The following is an 18,237-nucleotide window of genomic DNA, read 5'->3' as shown; positions in this document are numbered from 1 at the left end:
TTTTATATTCATCCCTGGTCATTTGTCCAATCTTCCACTTCTTGTAAGCTGCTTTTTTGTATTTAAGATCAGCAAGGATTTCACTGTTAAGCCAAGCTGGTCACCTGCCATATTTACTATTCTTTCTACACATCGGGATGGTTTGTCCCTGTAACCTCAATAAGGATTCTTTAAAATACAGCCAGCTCTCCTGGACTCCTTTCCCCCTCATGTTATTCTCCCAGGGGATCTTGCCCATCAGTTCCCTGAGGGAGTCAAAGTCCGCTTTTCTGAAGTCCAGCGTCCGTATTCTGCTCCATCTTGCAGTGCGGAGGCTAATTGGAAGACAGTTGCTGATTTTGGAGGGTTCAGACATCCCTCTTGCAATCCAGGAGGTTCTCTATCCTAAAATGCAATATGCAAAAATGGAAACAGTTAACTGTCTGGGCCATAGGTAAGGGACTCACTCCATCTCCAGTGGAGATCCTTGCAGTTCTAGAGTATCTCCTACATCTTAAGTTTCAGGGCCTAGCCATACTCTCCATAAAAGTCCATTTTATAGCAATATTTTGCTTTCTTGCAATTTTGTTGGGGACAAATCCACCTTCTCTCATCCTACAGTCTCCAGGTTCCTTAAAGTTATGGTAAATGTACTTCCTGCCTCTCCTTTCATGACCCCTAAATTTTGTTTTAATGAAGCTGATAGGTCCTGTGTATGAGCATCTTGCATGAGCCTCTTCAACATTTATTAATCAAAATTAGCTTTCCTGATCGGTATTACCCCTTCTAGAAGCATGAGATCAGTGCTTTGATGGCCACTCAACCTTATATACTGTAGTACACAAAGACAAGCCCCATTCCAGCTTCATGCATAAGGTGGTCTCAAATTTCCACTTACCTCAATGTATTTCCCCCCAATCCCATTCCCACTTAAGAATCTTGTCTACATACTGTAGATGTAGTGAGGGTACTTTTTTTTTTCTTAAACCTGAAAAGAGAGAGAGCTCTTTAGAAAATACTAATGGGCTACTTGTAGCATTTAGGGAGAAATGCCAGGTAGAACCCATTACCAAATAGACTTTCATATTGGGATAGGTGGTGTATAGAACATTCCTACATGTCAGCTAGGAAACCAGTACTCCTTGATTTAAAGACCCGTTTTGCAAGACCCACTGTATCAGTGGCAGGCCTTAGCTAAGATTTCCTGGTGGAGATTTGCAGAGCAGCAACTTGAAGTTCAATGTACACTTTCACCAGACATTGATCCTTGGATTTAGCATTCTGCTCTGATGCATAGTTTGGGAATGCAGTGCTACAGCGTGCATTTAGCGAAGAAATCCTTGCCTGGTGCACTTCTGGTAGAGCACTGTTTGATAATCTCTCTGCAAATTAGAATACTCAGAGGCTCTCCTAGGAGAAAGAGGTTATTTACCAGTAGCTGTTGTTCCTAGAGTTGCCTCTGTGTTACTGCATCTCCACCTTCCCCTCTACCTCCAAGCCCTACCTAACATAGGACTTTGCAGCTGGGAGATGTTGTCCACTGTATGAAAGCCCTTGTCTACACTACACAGTTTTGTCAGCAAAAGGTAGCTTTTGCTAGCAAAACAGTGGAGGTGTACACACTACAAAGCTACTTTTGGCAGCAAAACTCTGCTGTTTTGCAAACAAAATAAAACCACCTCGATGAGAGGCGTAAAGCTTTTTGTGACAAAGTTAAAGTGACAAAGCATCAGTGTAGATTCTGCCGTTCATTATGTTGACGTAACTGGCCTCCCCCAGTGTCCACCGTGACCGCTCTGCTCACTATACCCCTCCCCTTTCAAAACTCTGGGAAACTTTGACATTTCTCAGGGTGGAGAGCTCTCAGAGGTGATGAGGATGCAGCTCCTGGTATCTGAGGAGTATGTGGGAGAACTCAAAGGGAATCACAAAATCATTAATGTGGAATCAGCTGGCAGGCAAAGTGAGCAGCTGGAGGGGAGGAGGGGGAGAGAGCGGTGTTAGGGGAAGAGGTTGCTGAGCAGAGCTGGGGACCAGTGTGCGGAGGAAGGGGTGAACTGGGGGAGAGTGTGTCAGCAAGCTCTCGCTTAATTCAGACAGCAGCCCAAGCAACCAAACCTGGGGGACAGGGACACCCCTCCCTCACGCACATCAGTCCTAAGCTCTGCTCAGTAGCCTCTTCCCATAACGTACACGCTTCAACACACACTGTCTCTCACATACACAATCTCTCTCACGCTTCCCGAACACACACACTGTCTCCCCGACGCTCGCATGCTCTCTCTCGCGCACGCACACACCCCTCCTGTCCTCCTCCCCCTATCCATGTCAACTGAAAAGCAGCTGGCAATCTAGTAGGATGCCCATGGAATGATGGGATTGAGAAACCTGCATCATGCTACGCTGTACTTGCCCCAGGAGGTATTGCAAACTCTTCCCAAAGTATCCTGTGGCCAGTTGCTTAGTGGGATAGCTTCCCAAAGTGCACTGCTCTCTGTCAATGCAAGAGCTGCTAGTGTGGATGTGCTCTGTCACCAGACACAAGGATCATAGTGTGGACATGCAACAGCGGTTTAATTAAAGCACTTTAATTGAAACAGCATAACTTCTTTGAGACAGTTCTGTGGTGTAGACAAAGCCTAAAAAAAGTGCACTGTTACCCTCACACAAGCTCTCTTGTGCACTCCTCTATAGAGACAGCTTTTCAGGGCACAACTGTACCTCGATGCCAGGAGTGCAATATCCTGTAAGTGTGAATGCACAAAGGTTACTAGTAAGTAACCTCTAGTAAGTTACTAGTAAGTATCTTTTCTTTTTTTCTTTTCTTTTCCCCAAGGAGGACAAAGTAGGTAGTTTAGTAGCTTCTAGAACCTGGCAAATGTCACGGACAGTTAGTTTAAGATGAAGAATAAAGCTATATTGCAAACTACAGTCAGATAGTTCAAAGACAGTTGTTTTTGCCAAGCAAGCCTGAGTAGGCTTTGTAGTAAAATAAACAACAATTTGATTTGCTATTTTTATAGTGTAATTTGATTCCCTTTAGATGGGAAAGGTCCTCTGTACTACTTGTTCGTTACCAATATAATAATTGCAATTGTAGGCCTAGATTCAGCAAGGTACTTAAGCAGGGATCTAACTTCAAGCACGTGAGCACTCCCATTGACTTTGATGGGACACCTGAGGTGCTTAAAGTTAGCCATGTGTTTAAGTACCTTGCTGAACTGAAGCCTTTGGTGCTGTCAGGGCCAGGTAGCTTAACATAGTGTCAAATATTAATTTCCAAACTAAACATCTGTATTTTTAAAAATTAGCCACAGACTTAGTTGACTTTTTTTACGAAGAGAAATGTCTGGAAAACATCAAATCACCCTGAGTTCCTTGGGTTTAAAAATAAAAATAAAATCAAATAAAATCCTGAATCACCAGAAGGCAGTACTGACGGCCCTGGTCCAAGTAATCTTAAAGTTTGCATGTGGTACAGAAGAGTATGTTAAATCAATATGAAAAACTGAGGACACTTCTCACAATTCATGGAAATCTAAATATTTATTTAATAGCAGATTTTTTTGTAACTTGCCAAATGCATGAGTCTTTCTGAAAAGAGTAGTTCTCTTCTAAGTGTTACATGTATGTGACCGCTCTGCATATGAAATCTGTGGAAGCAGAAAATGGCAATTTGTCCATAAAAAAAGTTCTCACTTCTGTAAAATGAAAAATGAGATCCAGAAGTTCGTCACCTTGATTTATGTCACTTATTCAGTTACTAAATGCAACTTCAGTTTTAGAGATCTTGCAGTTGCATGAAAGGCAGTGATCAAAATTTATGTGATTGTGACCTATTTGGAGCATACCTAAGAAACTGAGCTGGGGCTGAGACGGTCAGAGTTAAGGAGATCAAGACAGGCAGATTTGCGGACATGTGTTTCATGATGGACATAACTACCACTATGACTGAAGTCTTCCTTACTTCTTTCTGAGGAGGGGATCTCTTTTTGAAAATTTAGAAAGTGCTTTGTCATTGTTCATAGTACTGAAAGACAATCCTGGCCATTATTTCTGAAAACTTACCCTTAGGGGCAGCAAACCTGAAAAGTAAATATTTCTGGATCTTTAGCGCTATAAGTGCAGAACAATCAGATCTACATACTTGAAGCTGCCAGATTACCAGGCTCCAGCAACTACCATTCACATGGTTTCAATTTCTTGACTCCATACAGTGGGCTAATGATTGTGATCTTGGTCTAAGACTGACAAAAATTACACAGGTATTGAGAGAGGAGATAAAGGAGAATGTGCTATGTCGGTGCTTAACTATAAAGTTACACTTGAATATTATCAAGCTTACAACAGATGACATTGCACATGCATGTTTAATAAAAGCTTTTAACCACTAAGCCCACCTGCATTTCAGGCTAAGTTGTGCTTGACGGAAATGTGTTCTTAGTGTCCTACAGCACTGTAGTGGAAGAACATAGATTTTCCACAGTGAGCTTAACAAAAACAAGCCCATGTGTCTATATATACACCAAACCATCTCCTGGACTTAATACAGATGTGACTGTAGAGCTCAGTGTGAATGTTTCTGCCCTGTCAGTTTTTTTTTTTCTACTGGCTTGAAGCTGGAGTGTGGGATACAACGAGTAAAATATTTGTGGAGACAACAAATGGTAGTATTAGTAAAAGGCTAAACCAGTGTTACTGCCTATGACCAGATCTAGATTTCAAAACCAAATAGACATCTATAATATTTAGATATTTGAATATTTGTTTAGATTGCATCAGAACTGAGACTATGGTAGTTCTCTTACATAAAGAGACAGACCTAAATATTTCTGTCTGAGAATTAGACATGCTCAGTATAAGAACAAAAATAAGGAGCCCTTCCACAGTAGTCCAAAACAGAATGCCTAGAGTGCATGATTGTCTGAAGAACTGCCTTTAGACAGTCATAACAGTAATTGATTTCATTCTTAACTTTTGAGAATGAGTCCACAACCCAAGAGAGGGACAACCTTTCTTAAGACTGGCCACATGGGGTCAAACCAGTCATCCATCTAGCCCAGTATGTTGTCTTTTGACAGTGGCCAGTGCCAGATGCTTCAGAGGAGGTGAACAGAACAGGGCAATTTATCTAGCGATCCATCCCTTCTTTTCCAGTCCCAGTTTCTAGCAGTTAGAGGTTTAGGGACACCCAGTGCATAGGGTTGTGTCCCTGATCATCTTGGGTAATAGCCCTTGATGGACCTGTCCTCCATGAACTTATCAAATTCTTTTTGGAACCCAGTTATACTTTAGGCATTCAAAACATTCCCTAGCAATGAGTTCCACAGGTCGACTGTGCAAAGTATTTCCTTTTGTTTGTTTTTAAACCTGCTGTCTATTAATTTAATTGGTTGACCCCTGGTTCGTGTGTTGTGTGAAAGGGTAAATAACACTTCCTTCACTCCATTTATGATTTTATAGACCTCTGTCATATCCCCCCACTAACCATCTCTTTTCTAAAGTGAACAGTCCCAATCCTCTAAATCTCTCTGCATATGGAAGCTGTTCCATACCACTAATAATTTTTGTTGCCCTCTCTGTACTTTTTCCAATTCTAATATATCTTCTTTGAGATGGGGCAACCAAAACTACACACAGTATTCAAGATGTGGGCGTACTATGGATTTATATAGTGGCATTACATTTTTTGTCATCTTATCTATCCCTTTCCTAATGGTTCTTAACATTGCTTTTTTGATTGCTGCTGTACATTGAGTAATGTTTTCAGAGAACTATCCGCTATGACTCAAAGATCTTTCTTGAGTGGTAACAGCTGATTTATACCCCATCATTTTGGAAAACACAATGTGCATTACTTTGCATTTATCAACATTGAATTTCATCTGCCATTTTGTTGCCCAGTTGCTCAGTTTTGTGAGATCTCTTTGTAACTCTTCTCAGTCTTCTTTGGACTTACTCAAGATAATTAATTTTGTATCATCTGCAAACTTTGCCACCTTACTGTTTGCCCTTTTCCAAATCATTTATGAATATGTTGAACCTCACTGGTTCCAGTATAGATCCTTGGAGGACCCTGCTATTTACCTTTCTCCATTGTGAAAATGGACCATATATTCCTACCCTTTGTTTCTTGTCTTTTTAACCAGTTACTGATCCGTGTGAGGACCTTCCCTCTTATTCCATCATTCATTTCTTTGCTTAAGAGCCTTTGATGAAGGACGTTGTCAGAGGCTTTCTGAAAGTCCAAGTACACTATATCCACTGGATCACCCTTGTCCACATGTTTATTAACCCCCTCAAAGAATTCTAATAGGTTGCAGAGTAACAGCCGTGTTAGTCTGTATTCGCAAAAAGAAAAGGAGTACTTGTGGCATCTTAGAGACTAACCAATTTATTTGAGCATGAGCTTTCATGAGCTACAGCTCACTTCATCGGATGCATACCGTGGAAACTGCAGCAGACTTTATATACACACAGAGAATATGAAACAATACCTCCTCCCACCCCACTGTCCTGCTGGTAATAGCTTATCTAAAGTGATCATCAGGTTGGGCCATTTCCAGCACAAATCCAGGTTTTCTCACCCTCCACCCCTCCACACAAATTCACTCTCCTGCTGGTGATAGCCCATCCAAAGTGACAACTCTTTACACAGTGTGCATGATAATCAAGTTGGGCCATTTCCTGCACAAATCCAGGTTCTCTCACCCCCCTCCCAAAAATCACACACACAAACTCACTATCTTATATATATTATATATATAATATATATATCTTTATATTCTCTGTGTGTATATAAAGTCTGCTGCAGTTTCCACGGTATGCATCCGATGAAGTGAGCTGTAGCTCACGAAAGCTCATGCTCAAATAAATTGGTTAGTCTCTAAGGTGCCACAAGTACTCCTTTTCTTTTTTCTAATAGGTTGGTGAGGCATGATTTCCCTTTACAAAAGCTGTGTTGACTGTTCCCCAGCAAATCGTGTTCATGTATCTAATAATTCTGTTCTTTACTATAGTTTTAACCAATTTGCCTGGTACTGAATTTAAACTTACCAGCCTGTAATTGCCAGGATCGCCTTTGGAGCATTTTTATAATTATGGTTTCACGTTAGCTATCCTCCTGTCATGTAATACATGCTGACTTAAGCAATAGGTTGCATACCACAGTAGTAGTTCTGAAATTTCATATTTGAGTTCCTTCAGAACTCTTGGGTGAATACCATGAAGTCCTGGTGACTTATTACTGTTCAGTTTATCAGTTTGTTCCAAAACCACCTCTACTGACAGCTCAATCTGGGACAGGGCCTCATATTTCCTCCCTAAAAAGAATGGCTCAGGTGTGGGAATCTCCCTCACATCCTCTGCAGTGAAGATTGATACAAAGAATTAATTTTGCTTCTCTGCAATGGCCTTGTCTTCCTTGAGTGTTTCTTTAGCACCTTGATTGTCCAGTGGCCCCACTGATTTTTGGCAGGCTTCCTGCTTCTGATGTACTTAAAAATTAACCGCAATTTTTTTTTTTAATAAGTCTTTTGCTAGTTGCTCTTTATTTTTCTCATCAGACAACCATATCTGAAGTCTTAGCTGCTATGGTCCTGTGATAAGAATTTTTCCCCATGCCTGACAGCAAATAAAGAGGATTAGGACATTTCAGAAAATCATTCAGCTTCTTTACATTAGGAACAAGGAGGAACAAACTGATAGGGGACCATATGTTTTTTCATACAAGAATTCTGAAGGAGCTTCAGAATGAAGTAGTTAAGCTGCTCCCAATATTTTGTAATCCACATTGTAATCAGCTAATACAGTGGAGCATTAAAAGTTAGCAAATGTTGTACCTATTTTTTAAAAAGGCATTCGGTGTGATCATGGGTGTTATAGATCAGTTAGCATTATTTCAGCGTTGGGTAAAGTGGTCGAAAACAAATTACATATAGAATTGTAAATTAGACATATGTGTTGTGATGGGAACAAACCAGCATAACTTCTGTAAAGGAGAGTCAAGTCTACTAGAATTTTTTTGAGCAGGATGAATTTTTGTGGACTTTCAAAAAGCCCTTTGACACTTTTGCAAGCCGCTGTTGAAACATCATCTGGTATCTTTCTGTCCATCTGTGTCTCACTGATCTTGTTAGCCATTTGCTTATTGAACCACTGGATAGTTTATATTCTGCTTGTTTGGTTTTATACATATTGAATGAAATCCTTAAAATTTCTGTTTGTCTGGTTGATTCACTAACTTTCTGTGGTATAGTTCCTGCTCTTCTCCTTCATCCCACTTCTTTTACACAGCTCTCTTCTCCGCTCATGTCAGTACTTCCTGCCCAACCCTCAACAGTTCACTCCCCGTTTTTGCTTTCTTCTCTCTCACTGCCACCATTTTCTGGCCTGGGATGACATTTGTCCCAACTTTGGCTTCCCCCAATCTCCCTGCAGAATTGCCCTTGTCATCACTTGCTCCCATTCCTTTGAACTTACATATTCTAACTTCACTAAATCTACTCCTGTTCCCAGTGGAATGCCCACTCCATCTCTAAAAAGAGTCATCATTCACAGCCTTTCTTTTCCGACTTCCTTTATCTCCTTGGATCACTAGGAGTCTATGAAGAAAGTTATATGGCTGCATTGACTTCTTCCACTACAAGTTCCCCCCCTTTGTTGATTTTTATGCCTGAAGTCACTGTTGCCTGTTACTACTGTTGATTCTCACCTTAAACTTCCCTCTGCACCTTCTTTTAGCAAGATTTTGCGGACTTTTTAAAGAGAGGATTGACATCATAGTGTACTTCTTTGCGCTGTCTGCCTTCCACTTTCTCTCCCTCTAACACCACCTCCCCCTCACACTTGCATGATCTTTTTTGTGACCTCAGTGTGTTTCAGTGATTCCTCATTCCCTTTTGCCTCACTACTACTGTTTCCTCCTTCATCTTCATTTAACCTCTTGCCTTTTTCTCCAGTGCCTTCTCCATTTAACTCTTTCTTTTTACCCATGACCTTATCAAATATTATGATTTACAACCACTGCCACATTCATCTCCAACTCCCTACTGGATCCCCTCCAGTCTGGTTTCTGCCTCCTTTATTCCATTGAAACTGCTGTCATCGAGGCTTCTAACAACCTCTTCCTAGTCAAATCTTAAGGTTTTTTAATTTATGCTCCTCCTTCTAGCGCTCTACTGCTTTTGATACCATTGATCATACCCTCCACATCTTAGCCACCCTAAGCTTTTGCTATTCTGTTCTTTCCTGGTTCTTTACCTACATCTCCTGGCTTTTGTGGACTACCTCTTTTGATTGGGTGGTGGTCCTCAGTTTCATCCTTCATTGTTTTGTTCTTGATTTTTTCCCCCTTCTCGTTTTTTATCCTTTCATGAAGTGAGCTCATATGCTCTTAGGTCTTCAGTTACCATCTCCATCCCAGTGACTCACGTTCACTTGTTTGCTCCTAATTTGTCTCCATCTGTTCAATTCTGGATCTTGGCCTGTCTCCAACATTTCCTCTTATTGGTGTGTGTCAGCTCAAGCTGACACAGCCGAAGAGCAATTCCTTTTCTTTCTTGCAAGCCGTCGCCTTCTCCATTTCTTTTATATTTGACAAGCACCAATCTCCCTGTTGCTCAGGCCTGTATCTTGAGGTCACCTTTGACTTTTCCATCTCCTATGCTTCATACCTCTAAGGCACATCCAAATGCTGTCTCTTGTTCTTTCAAAATAGTTCAGAAATCCGTTTCTCTATCCACACACTGCAGTTGTGATAGTTCTTGTAATCTTTTTTCTGTAAATGTCTTCTCTCTGGACTCCTAGTCACCAGTGTTGTACAGACTTCCCATTCTTTCACCACTCCCTACCCATAAAAAATGTTGTCGCTAGAATCATATTTCTCACTCATCAAGCTGACCATCTCATCCCTTCCACTCCCTCTTCCACATCATCAAACTTAAGATGCTTGTCTCATTTTCATTGTCCTTTCATGCTGCCGCTCAATGCCCCACTCTTCCAGTCCTCTTGCAAGCACTTCTTTCATGACACTCTGTGGAATGTTGTTCCTGAGTGAATCAACGAGACTGCTACTCTCTGTATTCAGAGCCTTCTTGAAGATTCACTGCTAGCAAAATATCTACAAGAAATTGACTAACATATGACTAGGCTGTGGGAGAGGGGGGTAATGTATGGTTTTTTGTTTTTTTTTAAGTTTTTAGTAAATTATAGTACTTACCACGACCAGTTACCATCTCAACTATTCCATTTAATATTATACCCTTTCTCTATATGTCTTTTAGTCTAAACTTTGAGGTAGAATTTGTGCTTTTTGCTTTTTTTCAATCTATCTAGAAATCAACTATAATGGTGTAGGTGCTACACAAAATAAAGAAATACTGTTGTGGATTAGAAACTGGCTGAGTGAGGGTAAACCAAGTAGGAGTAAATCTCTAGTTACGAACATGGCCTCTCAAGGATGGTCCTGCCTCAGCTCAGGGAGCTGGACTTGACTTCTCAAGGTTCCTTACAGCCCTACATTTCGATGATTATATTGCATAAGGTTAATTTTGGGGTGGTATAGGGTTTTATGCTACCATTGGTGGTATATGACACAGTCATGAGCTGGGAATGGTAAGGTGGTAACTTTTGCAGATAACCGTTCTGTAGGCTACTTGAGAAGATTGTGAGGAACTTCAGATGACTGTCAAAGCCAGTTGAATGGACAACATGGTGGTAATGTAATTTAATGTTGACAAAGTAAAGGATGGTGGAAATAATGATATGAACTATTCAGACACGCCGCTGTAATTAAATGTAATTACACAAGAAGATGACCTGGGTATCACTGCAGACAGCTCAGTGAAACAAACGCTAAACTGAGCAGAGGTTCAGAAAAAAGCAAATAAAATATTACAATATTTTCAGTATTATACTTTTAACACTGAAAATATTCTAAAACCCCAACATAAATTGATTATAAATATTATAAATCCTGTACATAAATTCATGGATCCCCTTACCTGCAATATTCTGTTTTGTCTGATCACCTTATCTCAAAATATATAGCAGAAATAAAGGGTCTAGGAAGAGGCGATGACAATAATTAGAGGCACAGAAAGATAAGGACCATTTAGAGAGAAACTGAGAGAGGATCATGGAGGCATGCCAAAAAAATGAACGGTATAGAGAAGGTATCTTTCTTATACTAGAAAAATAAGAGTGAATTCTGTGAAACTGAAATGCAACACATTAAAAATTGATAAAGGGAAATATTTTTATTCAATATATAATAAATCTGTGGAGTCTGTGGCTAGCGGACCTTGGTGAGGCCAAGATCTTAGTAAGATTTTGAAAAAAAATCCCAGTATATTAAATAAATATTAAGTCTGCATACTGCAGGATGTAAGTCATTCAATAACTGATGGAGTTGGGAAGAAATATTCTATGTTGACCTTTGGGAAGTTATTCCGTAATTGTCTGCTACGTGGTTCCATGTATCGTCATCTGAATCTTCTGGTAGTAGACACTGTCCGAGACAGAATATTGACCTAGATGGACCACTGTTGTTTCATCTCCTAACAGTTTGTGTTTTTTGGTGTGCCACCGCTGCCACTCCATGGATAGTGTGTCATCACCACTGTGGTGACCCTAGCCTTCTCCCAAAGATGAATTTTTATTAGTTTGCTTCAAAAGCAGTGGATTAGTATTGTGACACTAGCACTCCACAGCGTTGACAAATAACTTTTCAGCAGCATTGGTATGTTTTATGATTTGAAATCTAGCAAGTTATGTAAGATGTTTGTGTTTAATACCTCATGTTCAGAGATTGTATTTAAGTAAGTGAATTGTTTCCGATTAATAAGGTGATGTTGGTTAATCACCTGACTCTTCTATTTCCTGCCCAGTATGATGAATTGGTTCCTGCATCTCTGACAACCAAATATGGGGGATTTTACATCAACACGGGAACATTGCAATTCCGCCAAGCATCTGATTCAGAGGATGAAGACTTTGCAGAGGACAAAAAGCACCGGCCACCTAAAGTGAGTGATCTTAGTTTCTCTTCCTTCTGGAATTTATGGCTGATTTGAAAATCAGGAAAGGCTTCATAATCTGGCTACAACAAAATGAGAAGACTGAGAGCTTGCTGATAAATAGATACAGGTGATGCAGGGGTGAAAGTGGGCCGGTATGGCATACCGGTAAGAAGCCAGTACTGGCCCGTACCCAACCGATGTTAAAGCGCTGCCATGGCAAAGGACGCTCTGGCAGGGACTACTGGCAGGCAGTGGGGCAAAAGGGGAAGCTGCCTCAGGGCTGGCGATTTAAAAGGGTGCCTTCCCAGCTGCTGCTACCACAGCAGCGGCCAGAGCCCCAGGCCCTTTTAAATCGCCCCTGGAGCCCTGGGTGGTGTGGGCCAGCCAGTGTGGATGGTCTGGCTGGGGGAGGCTGACCCCCAGCCCTGCCCTTTCCACCCAAGGCCACGGCCCTTCCAGGGGCTTGGAGTCAAGCCCCCGTACTGATAAGAATTTAATATTACTTTCACCCCTGAGGTGATGTCAGTCTCATTATTTTGCTGCTCTCATATAAGGGATTGGGAAGTCACAAGGTTTCCTAACATAAATAACCTGAGATTTCTGCAGGCTATCTAGCCTTCCAAAGCTACGCAGCGGTTTAAAGCAGGCAAACAAATTGGACCCATACCATTTTTAAAAACTTGTTGAAGTCTGCTCATGTTATTTCAATAAAAACCAACATCGCCATATAAAATAAAATTCAATGTGAATTCCTCTAGATAGGGAGGATATTTACAATTTCATGAAATATATTTGCAAGATTAAAATTGTTCCTAATGCCCAAATTAGCCTTGGAAAAACATTCCCAAAATATTTATTTAGTTCTGTTCTGAAAAGTGACTGCGTTTTATTAAAATTTACGCTGTCTGTTTCTGTCTCTGGTTGGTTACAACTCATTCTAGAATCTGTTTATACCACCCTTTGGACGGAGCCAGTGGGATTGCATGAGTTCTGTGTCCGTCCTAGAATTTTCCATCTTCTCTGATGTCTTTGCCTGCTGTCTGGAATTTTTCTTTACTTGGCAGAATAGTTGTGGAACCAGACATGTCTTTTCCAAGGCTGCTGTTGAATATTCAATTTATGTATCTTTTAAATTTTTAAAAACATTTCTTAATATTTCAGTATTGCCATACACTCTAATAGCACAAGGGTGGTACCTTATTCACGTAGCTGAAGTAGTGTAACTTAGGTCAACTTTACCCGAGTAGTGAAGACAGGCCCTTTCAACTGTTGAGAATAGGCCACTTCCACCTTAATTGAATTGGCTCATTAGCACTGACCCCCTCCTCCCCCGCCACTTGGTAAGGCAACTCCCATCTTTTCATGTGCTGTGTATCTATACCTGCCTACTATATTTTCCACTCCATGCATCTGATGAAGTGGGTTATAACCCACAAAAGCTTATGCCCAAAGAAATTTGTTAACCTCTGAGGTGCCACAAGGACTCGTCGTTGTTTTTGCTGATACAGACTAACACTGCTACCACTCTGAAATATGTCTAATTTGTCATCTGAAGTGGTGAGAAGCAAAAAGAAAGTACATAAGAAAATATGTAATTGGGACCTTGAGCTCGTGGTTGGCTAAACAGGTGAAGGAGTGCCCTTCACTTTTTTTTTTTTCTTCTTCTTTAACCCAATTGCTTAGTAGTGATGTCAGCTCTGAATTGCTAGACATAAGGCTGAAGCACTTTTTATATAATAATAACATTGTAGAGCAGAGGTAACACTATCACCGTTTTGGTTCTTTAGGTATCCAAACTAAAAGAAGGAGAGGACCGCGGGATTAAGAAGCGGAAGCGGAAAGAGGAGGGGACAGAGAAGGAGAAAAAGCCTCGGAAAATGAAAGTTCCTAAGCAGCTGGGGTAGGTCTGTCTGTCAGGTTTTTAAAGGAGAGGGCACCTCACAGCAACAAGAGAAGCAATAGCTTAATGTTCCCTCACCCCCTGTTGAGTTTGTTTGCCAGTCTTTACTTTTTTGCTGAATATAGTTAAACATAAATAGTGTAGGCAGAATTTGAGTTTTTTATTTTTGAGGGATATCGATTTTTTTTAAAAGCTTTTTTAGATTTTTATCTGTTTAAATTTTCACAGCTCTGGAAAGTTATTTGACTCCAGCTGTTTTGGTGCTAGAACAATGGGAGGAGGGGGGAAAACATGAGAACTTTCTGCGATGAGGGAGTTTATTTCCCCCATGCTCCTAGTGAAATGGTTAAACTATTGTTTAACTTTCCAAATTTACCTTCAGATAGAGAACAAGCCTGAAAAATTTTCAGCCTAAAGGTGCAAGGTTATGAATGACTAAAGTCAGTGTTAAGGTTGACGAACAGTTTCCATTCTAAGTGCAACTGTTCTGGCTATATATGAGAGAAATGGGGATAGATCTGAAGGTGCTATTGTAGGTCTTCTGAGTGAAATAATCTGCTATTGAAAACCAACTCAAATGTTTCATAATCTTTTCTACTTTTTGTTTGACATTGAAGTCATTATGCAAACCTGAAAAAGCCAATGTTTGCAATATATACTCTTATTGTGACCCTTCTGCCAACATGTTGCAGTCATCTCTTATCTATGTAAGTTCTGGCATTTAATGTGTTGCAGTACCTAGTAAATGGAAAAATAGCAGGTTAGCCATCCATAGCAACAACAAAATATAATAGTCAAGCACAGACAGTTTTCCCGTCCAGTCTTGTTTTCCTTTGGCCTCAGTTGTTTTTAATCCTTGGTCCCTTTATTTCTTCTCTTCTCACTACCAGTTTTGATCTTAATGCAATTTCTAACAAACTTAATTGGTTGACCATTTAAAGTGGAGAAGTGCTTCTCCAAATAGCAAGTACAATTATATGTATTATTCAAGGTATTAAAGGCTTGCAAAATTATGCCGTTAAGTTTAAAGATTTGGAGTTTTTTGGATGAAGAACTTTAAGTAGTTATGCAGAATGTAAGTTTTGGACATAGGACATTTTAAAAAATGCCAATATATTGCTATCATAACTCTACCATTCCCATCTTCAGTATTCCTTCAGCATGATCTTTATCATAAGGAATTTAAGCAGTCTTCTGCAAGATGAAATCGTAAATCTGAAGAGTGATGTAAACCTAGGTGGTGTATATACATATACTTGTGTAATTGTCTCATCCATTACTATCTGCTTTTGTATACCATGGTGATAGGGTTTTCAGAGAGCCTAATGTACACAGACAAATACAGAAATAGAATGTTATGACACTCTCTGTGCTGTTAGTCCAAAAAGGAGTGTGTTATGCGCTCTACTCATAGTGCCATCTTTAGCTAAGGTTACACAGCCATTCTGCATTTCATTTGCTTAGTTATAAGTATGCCAAATTTTAGCCACGTGGGCTGAAATTTCCCATGCTGGGTGCCTGCCTCAGGCTGGCTTTTTTGTTTAAATTTCAGCAAAAATGGTTCAGTAGTTTGTGAAAATAAGATGAGGGAAAAGTAAGTTGTTTTGCCCATCAAATCAAATCCAAAAGCTGTGTCACTGAGAAGTTTAGTGCCACCATGCTTTGGAACAGTGACTGGAAATTTGACAGGGATGTCATCCTGGCCTTGGACGTGTCTCTTGCTGTTCCTGTGATTAAACCACACACATTTGTCCAAGTTCTAAAGATTTGGGGGAAAAAAAAAATCTCAATTCATACATGCTCAATAGAGTCTTGTTGGAGTTTGACAGCTAAATTCTGCAGGGCGGCAGAGGCTGAGCAAGACTTGCTTTGTAGTTGCTGCTCCTGGCTGCAGTGGCACTGAACAGCTGACTTCAAAAAAGGGAGACGGTCTCTCTTTGTAGTCTGTGTTCCCCTTGCTGGGGCTCAGGCAGCAAGGAGGAAAAAGCCTTCTGACTTAAATGCAGAGGGGATGAGAACTGGACCTGGGATGGGTGTCAGTAGAGAGAGTAGATTGGGACAAGAGGATTGGGGGAGACCAGGGCTGGGATAGAATTGTGGGAGTAAGAGCTTGCCTTGTGTGGTGGGAGGAGAGACTGGAATTGGGAGCCAGCTGTGGGGAAGGGAAATGTGAACATGAAAAAGGACTGGGAACCAGTTCAGGGGGAAGACTAGGATTCAGAGCCATTGCAATAGGAAAGAGAGATCACATGAGGAGCCAGTGGTAGGTTAGGGGCTGGGACTGGCTAGATAAGGAGGTAAGGAGACTGTAGTGAAGAGCCTGGGGTGGGAAACTGGGAGTGGGAGCTGAGGTGGAGGAATGAAGACTCCAACATGCTGTTCAGAGGGGAGGCTAGTATTTACTAGCTGAGAAAACTGAGACTGGGATTAGAAGCTAGAGGGGGGATACTGATACAAAGAGCTGGTGGAGAGGGCAAAGAGAGGATTGGGATAGGTATAACTTGGAGAGCATGGGGCAGAAGAAGTTAGGCCTGAGGGGACCATTAGAGTGCACTCCCCTCCAGAACCTGGAATGTAACCCAAAATTCCCAAATCTTGTCATTACCTCTGCTGTCAGCAAACATCTGTGAACCCCATTAGTAGTGTTTCTTTCCATATACATGATGACAATCTGATAGTGCTATCAGTAACTCTGTTAGCTTAAGTGGCAGAGATCTGTGTTGTGAATCTGACTCTGTTGATGACCATGTAGGTGACCATATGATTCCACATGATGGAATGTCTGTTTTTTCAGTTTGGTTTTTTAAAAACCAAAGGGATTACACTCAATTTAAAGTTAAAAGAATGTGAAGACATTAAAAGAATGTTAAGTTTGCAAAGATAGGCACTCAAGTTAGCAAATGCAGAATGAAGGTTACCTGTGCAATCATAATTTGGTCCCCTTGTCCATATGTGTTATAGCCTTTAGTTATGTGGTCACATACTATATGACTTTGTAAATGACTGCAGGATCGCTAATGTGACGCCACTTTTTAAAAAGGGGTCCAGAGGTGATCCTGGTAATCACAGGCCAGGAAGCCTGACTTCAGTACCAGGCAGACTGGTTGAAACAATAGTAAAGAACAGAATTGTCAGACACATAGATGTATATAATTTGTTGGGGAAGAGTCAACATGGTTTTTATAAAGGGAAATCATGCCTCACCAGTCTACTAGAATTCTTTAAGGGAGTCAACAAACATGTGGACAAGGGGGATCCAGTGGATATAGTGTACTTAGATTTTCAGAAAGCCTTTGACAAGGTCTCTCACCACGGTTTCTGAAGCAAAGTAAGCTGTCATGGGATAAGAGGGAAGGTCCTTTCATGGATCAGTAACTGGTTAAAAGATAGGAAACAAAGGATAGGAATAAATTATCAGTTTTCAGAATGGAGAGAAGTAAATAGTGGTGTCCCCCAGGGGTCTGTACTGGGACCAGTACTATTCAACTTATTCAGAAATTATCTAGAAAAAGGAGTAAACAGTGAGGTTGCAAAATTTTGCAGATGACACAAAACTATTCTAGATAGTTAAGTCAAAAGCAGACTGCGAAGAGCTACAAAAAAATCTCACAAAACTGGCTGACTAGGCAACAAAAAGGCAGTTGAAATTCAGTGTTGATAAATGCAAAGTAATGCACATTGGAAAACATAATCCCAACTGTACATGTAAAATGATGGGGTCTAATTTAGCTATTACCACTCAGGAAAGAGATCTTGGAATCATTGTGGATAGTTCTCTGAAATCATCCACTCAATGTGCAGCAGCAGTCAAAGTGAACAGAATGTTGGGAATCATTAAGAAAGGGATAGATAAGAGAAAATATCATATTGCCTCTCTATAGATCCATGTTATGCCCACATCTTGAAGACTGTGTGCGGATGTGGTTGTACCATCCCAAAGAAGATATATTAGAATTGGAAAAGGCTCAGAAAAGGTCAACAAAAATTATTAGGGATATGGAACCGTTTCCATATGAGGAGAAGTTAATGAGACTGGGACTTTTCAGCTTGGAAAAGAGATGACTAAGAGGGGATATGATAGAGGTCTATAAAGTCATGACTGGTATGGAGAAAGTAAATAAGGAAGTATTATTTACTCCTTCTCATAACACAAGAACTAGGGGTCACCAAATGAAATTAATAGGCAGCAGGTTTAAGACCAACAAAAGGAAGTACTTCTTCAGACAACACACAGTCAACCTGTGGAACTCCTTGCCAGAGGATGTTGTGAAGGCCAAGACTATTAACAGGTTTCAAAAAAGAACTAGATAAATTCATGGAGGATGGGTTCATCAATAG

General features: G+C 40.6%; 1 protein-coding gene across 4 annotated transcripts in view; it reads left to right on the top strand.

Annotated features, from left to right (window-relative positions):
• The window catches only part of UBN2 (ubinuclein 2), a 103,190-nt gene that overhangs the window by 22,715 nt on the left and 62,238 nt on the right, over positions 1-18,237 (top strand). For all 4 annotated transcript variants that reach the window (XM_073327286.2, XM_073327287.2, XM_073327285.2 and 1 more), the window contains 2 exons: positions 11,868-12,005; positions 13,787-13,899. In XM_073327286.2, the coding sequence (XP_073183387.1) occupies positions 11,868-12,005; positions 13,787-13,899 (251 nt within the window). The remainder of the gene's footprint in view (positions 1-11,867; positions 12,006-13,786; positions 13,900-18,237) is intronic.

This window comes from Lepidochelys kempii, chromosome 1 (genome assembly GCF_965140285.1).
Source record: "Lepidochelys kempii isolate rLepKem1 chromosome 1, rLepKem1.hap1, whole genome shotgun sequence".
Taxonomy (NCBI): domain Eukaryota; kingdom Metazoa; phylum Chordata; order Testudines; family Cheloniidae; genus Lepidochelys; species Lepidochelys kempii.
Note: the sequence above shows the minus strand (reverse complement) of the source record. Positions and strands in the feature narration are given on the sequence as shown.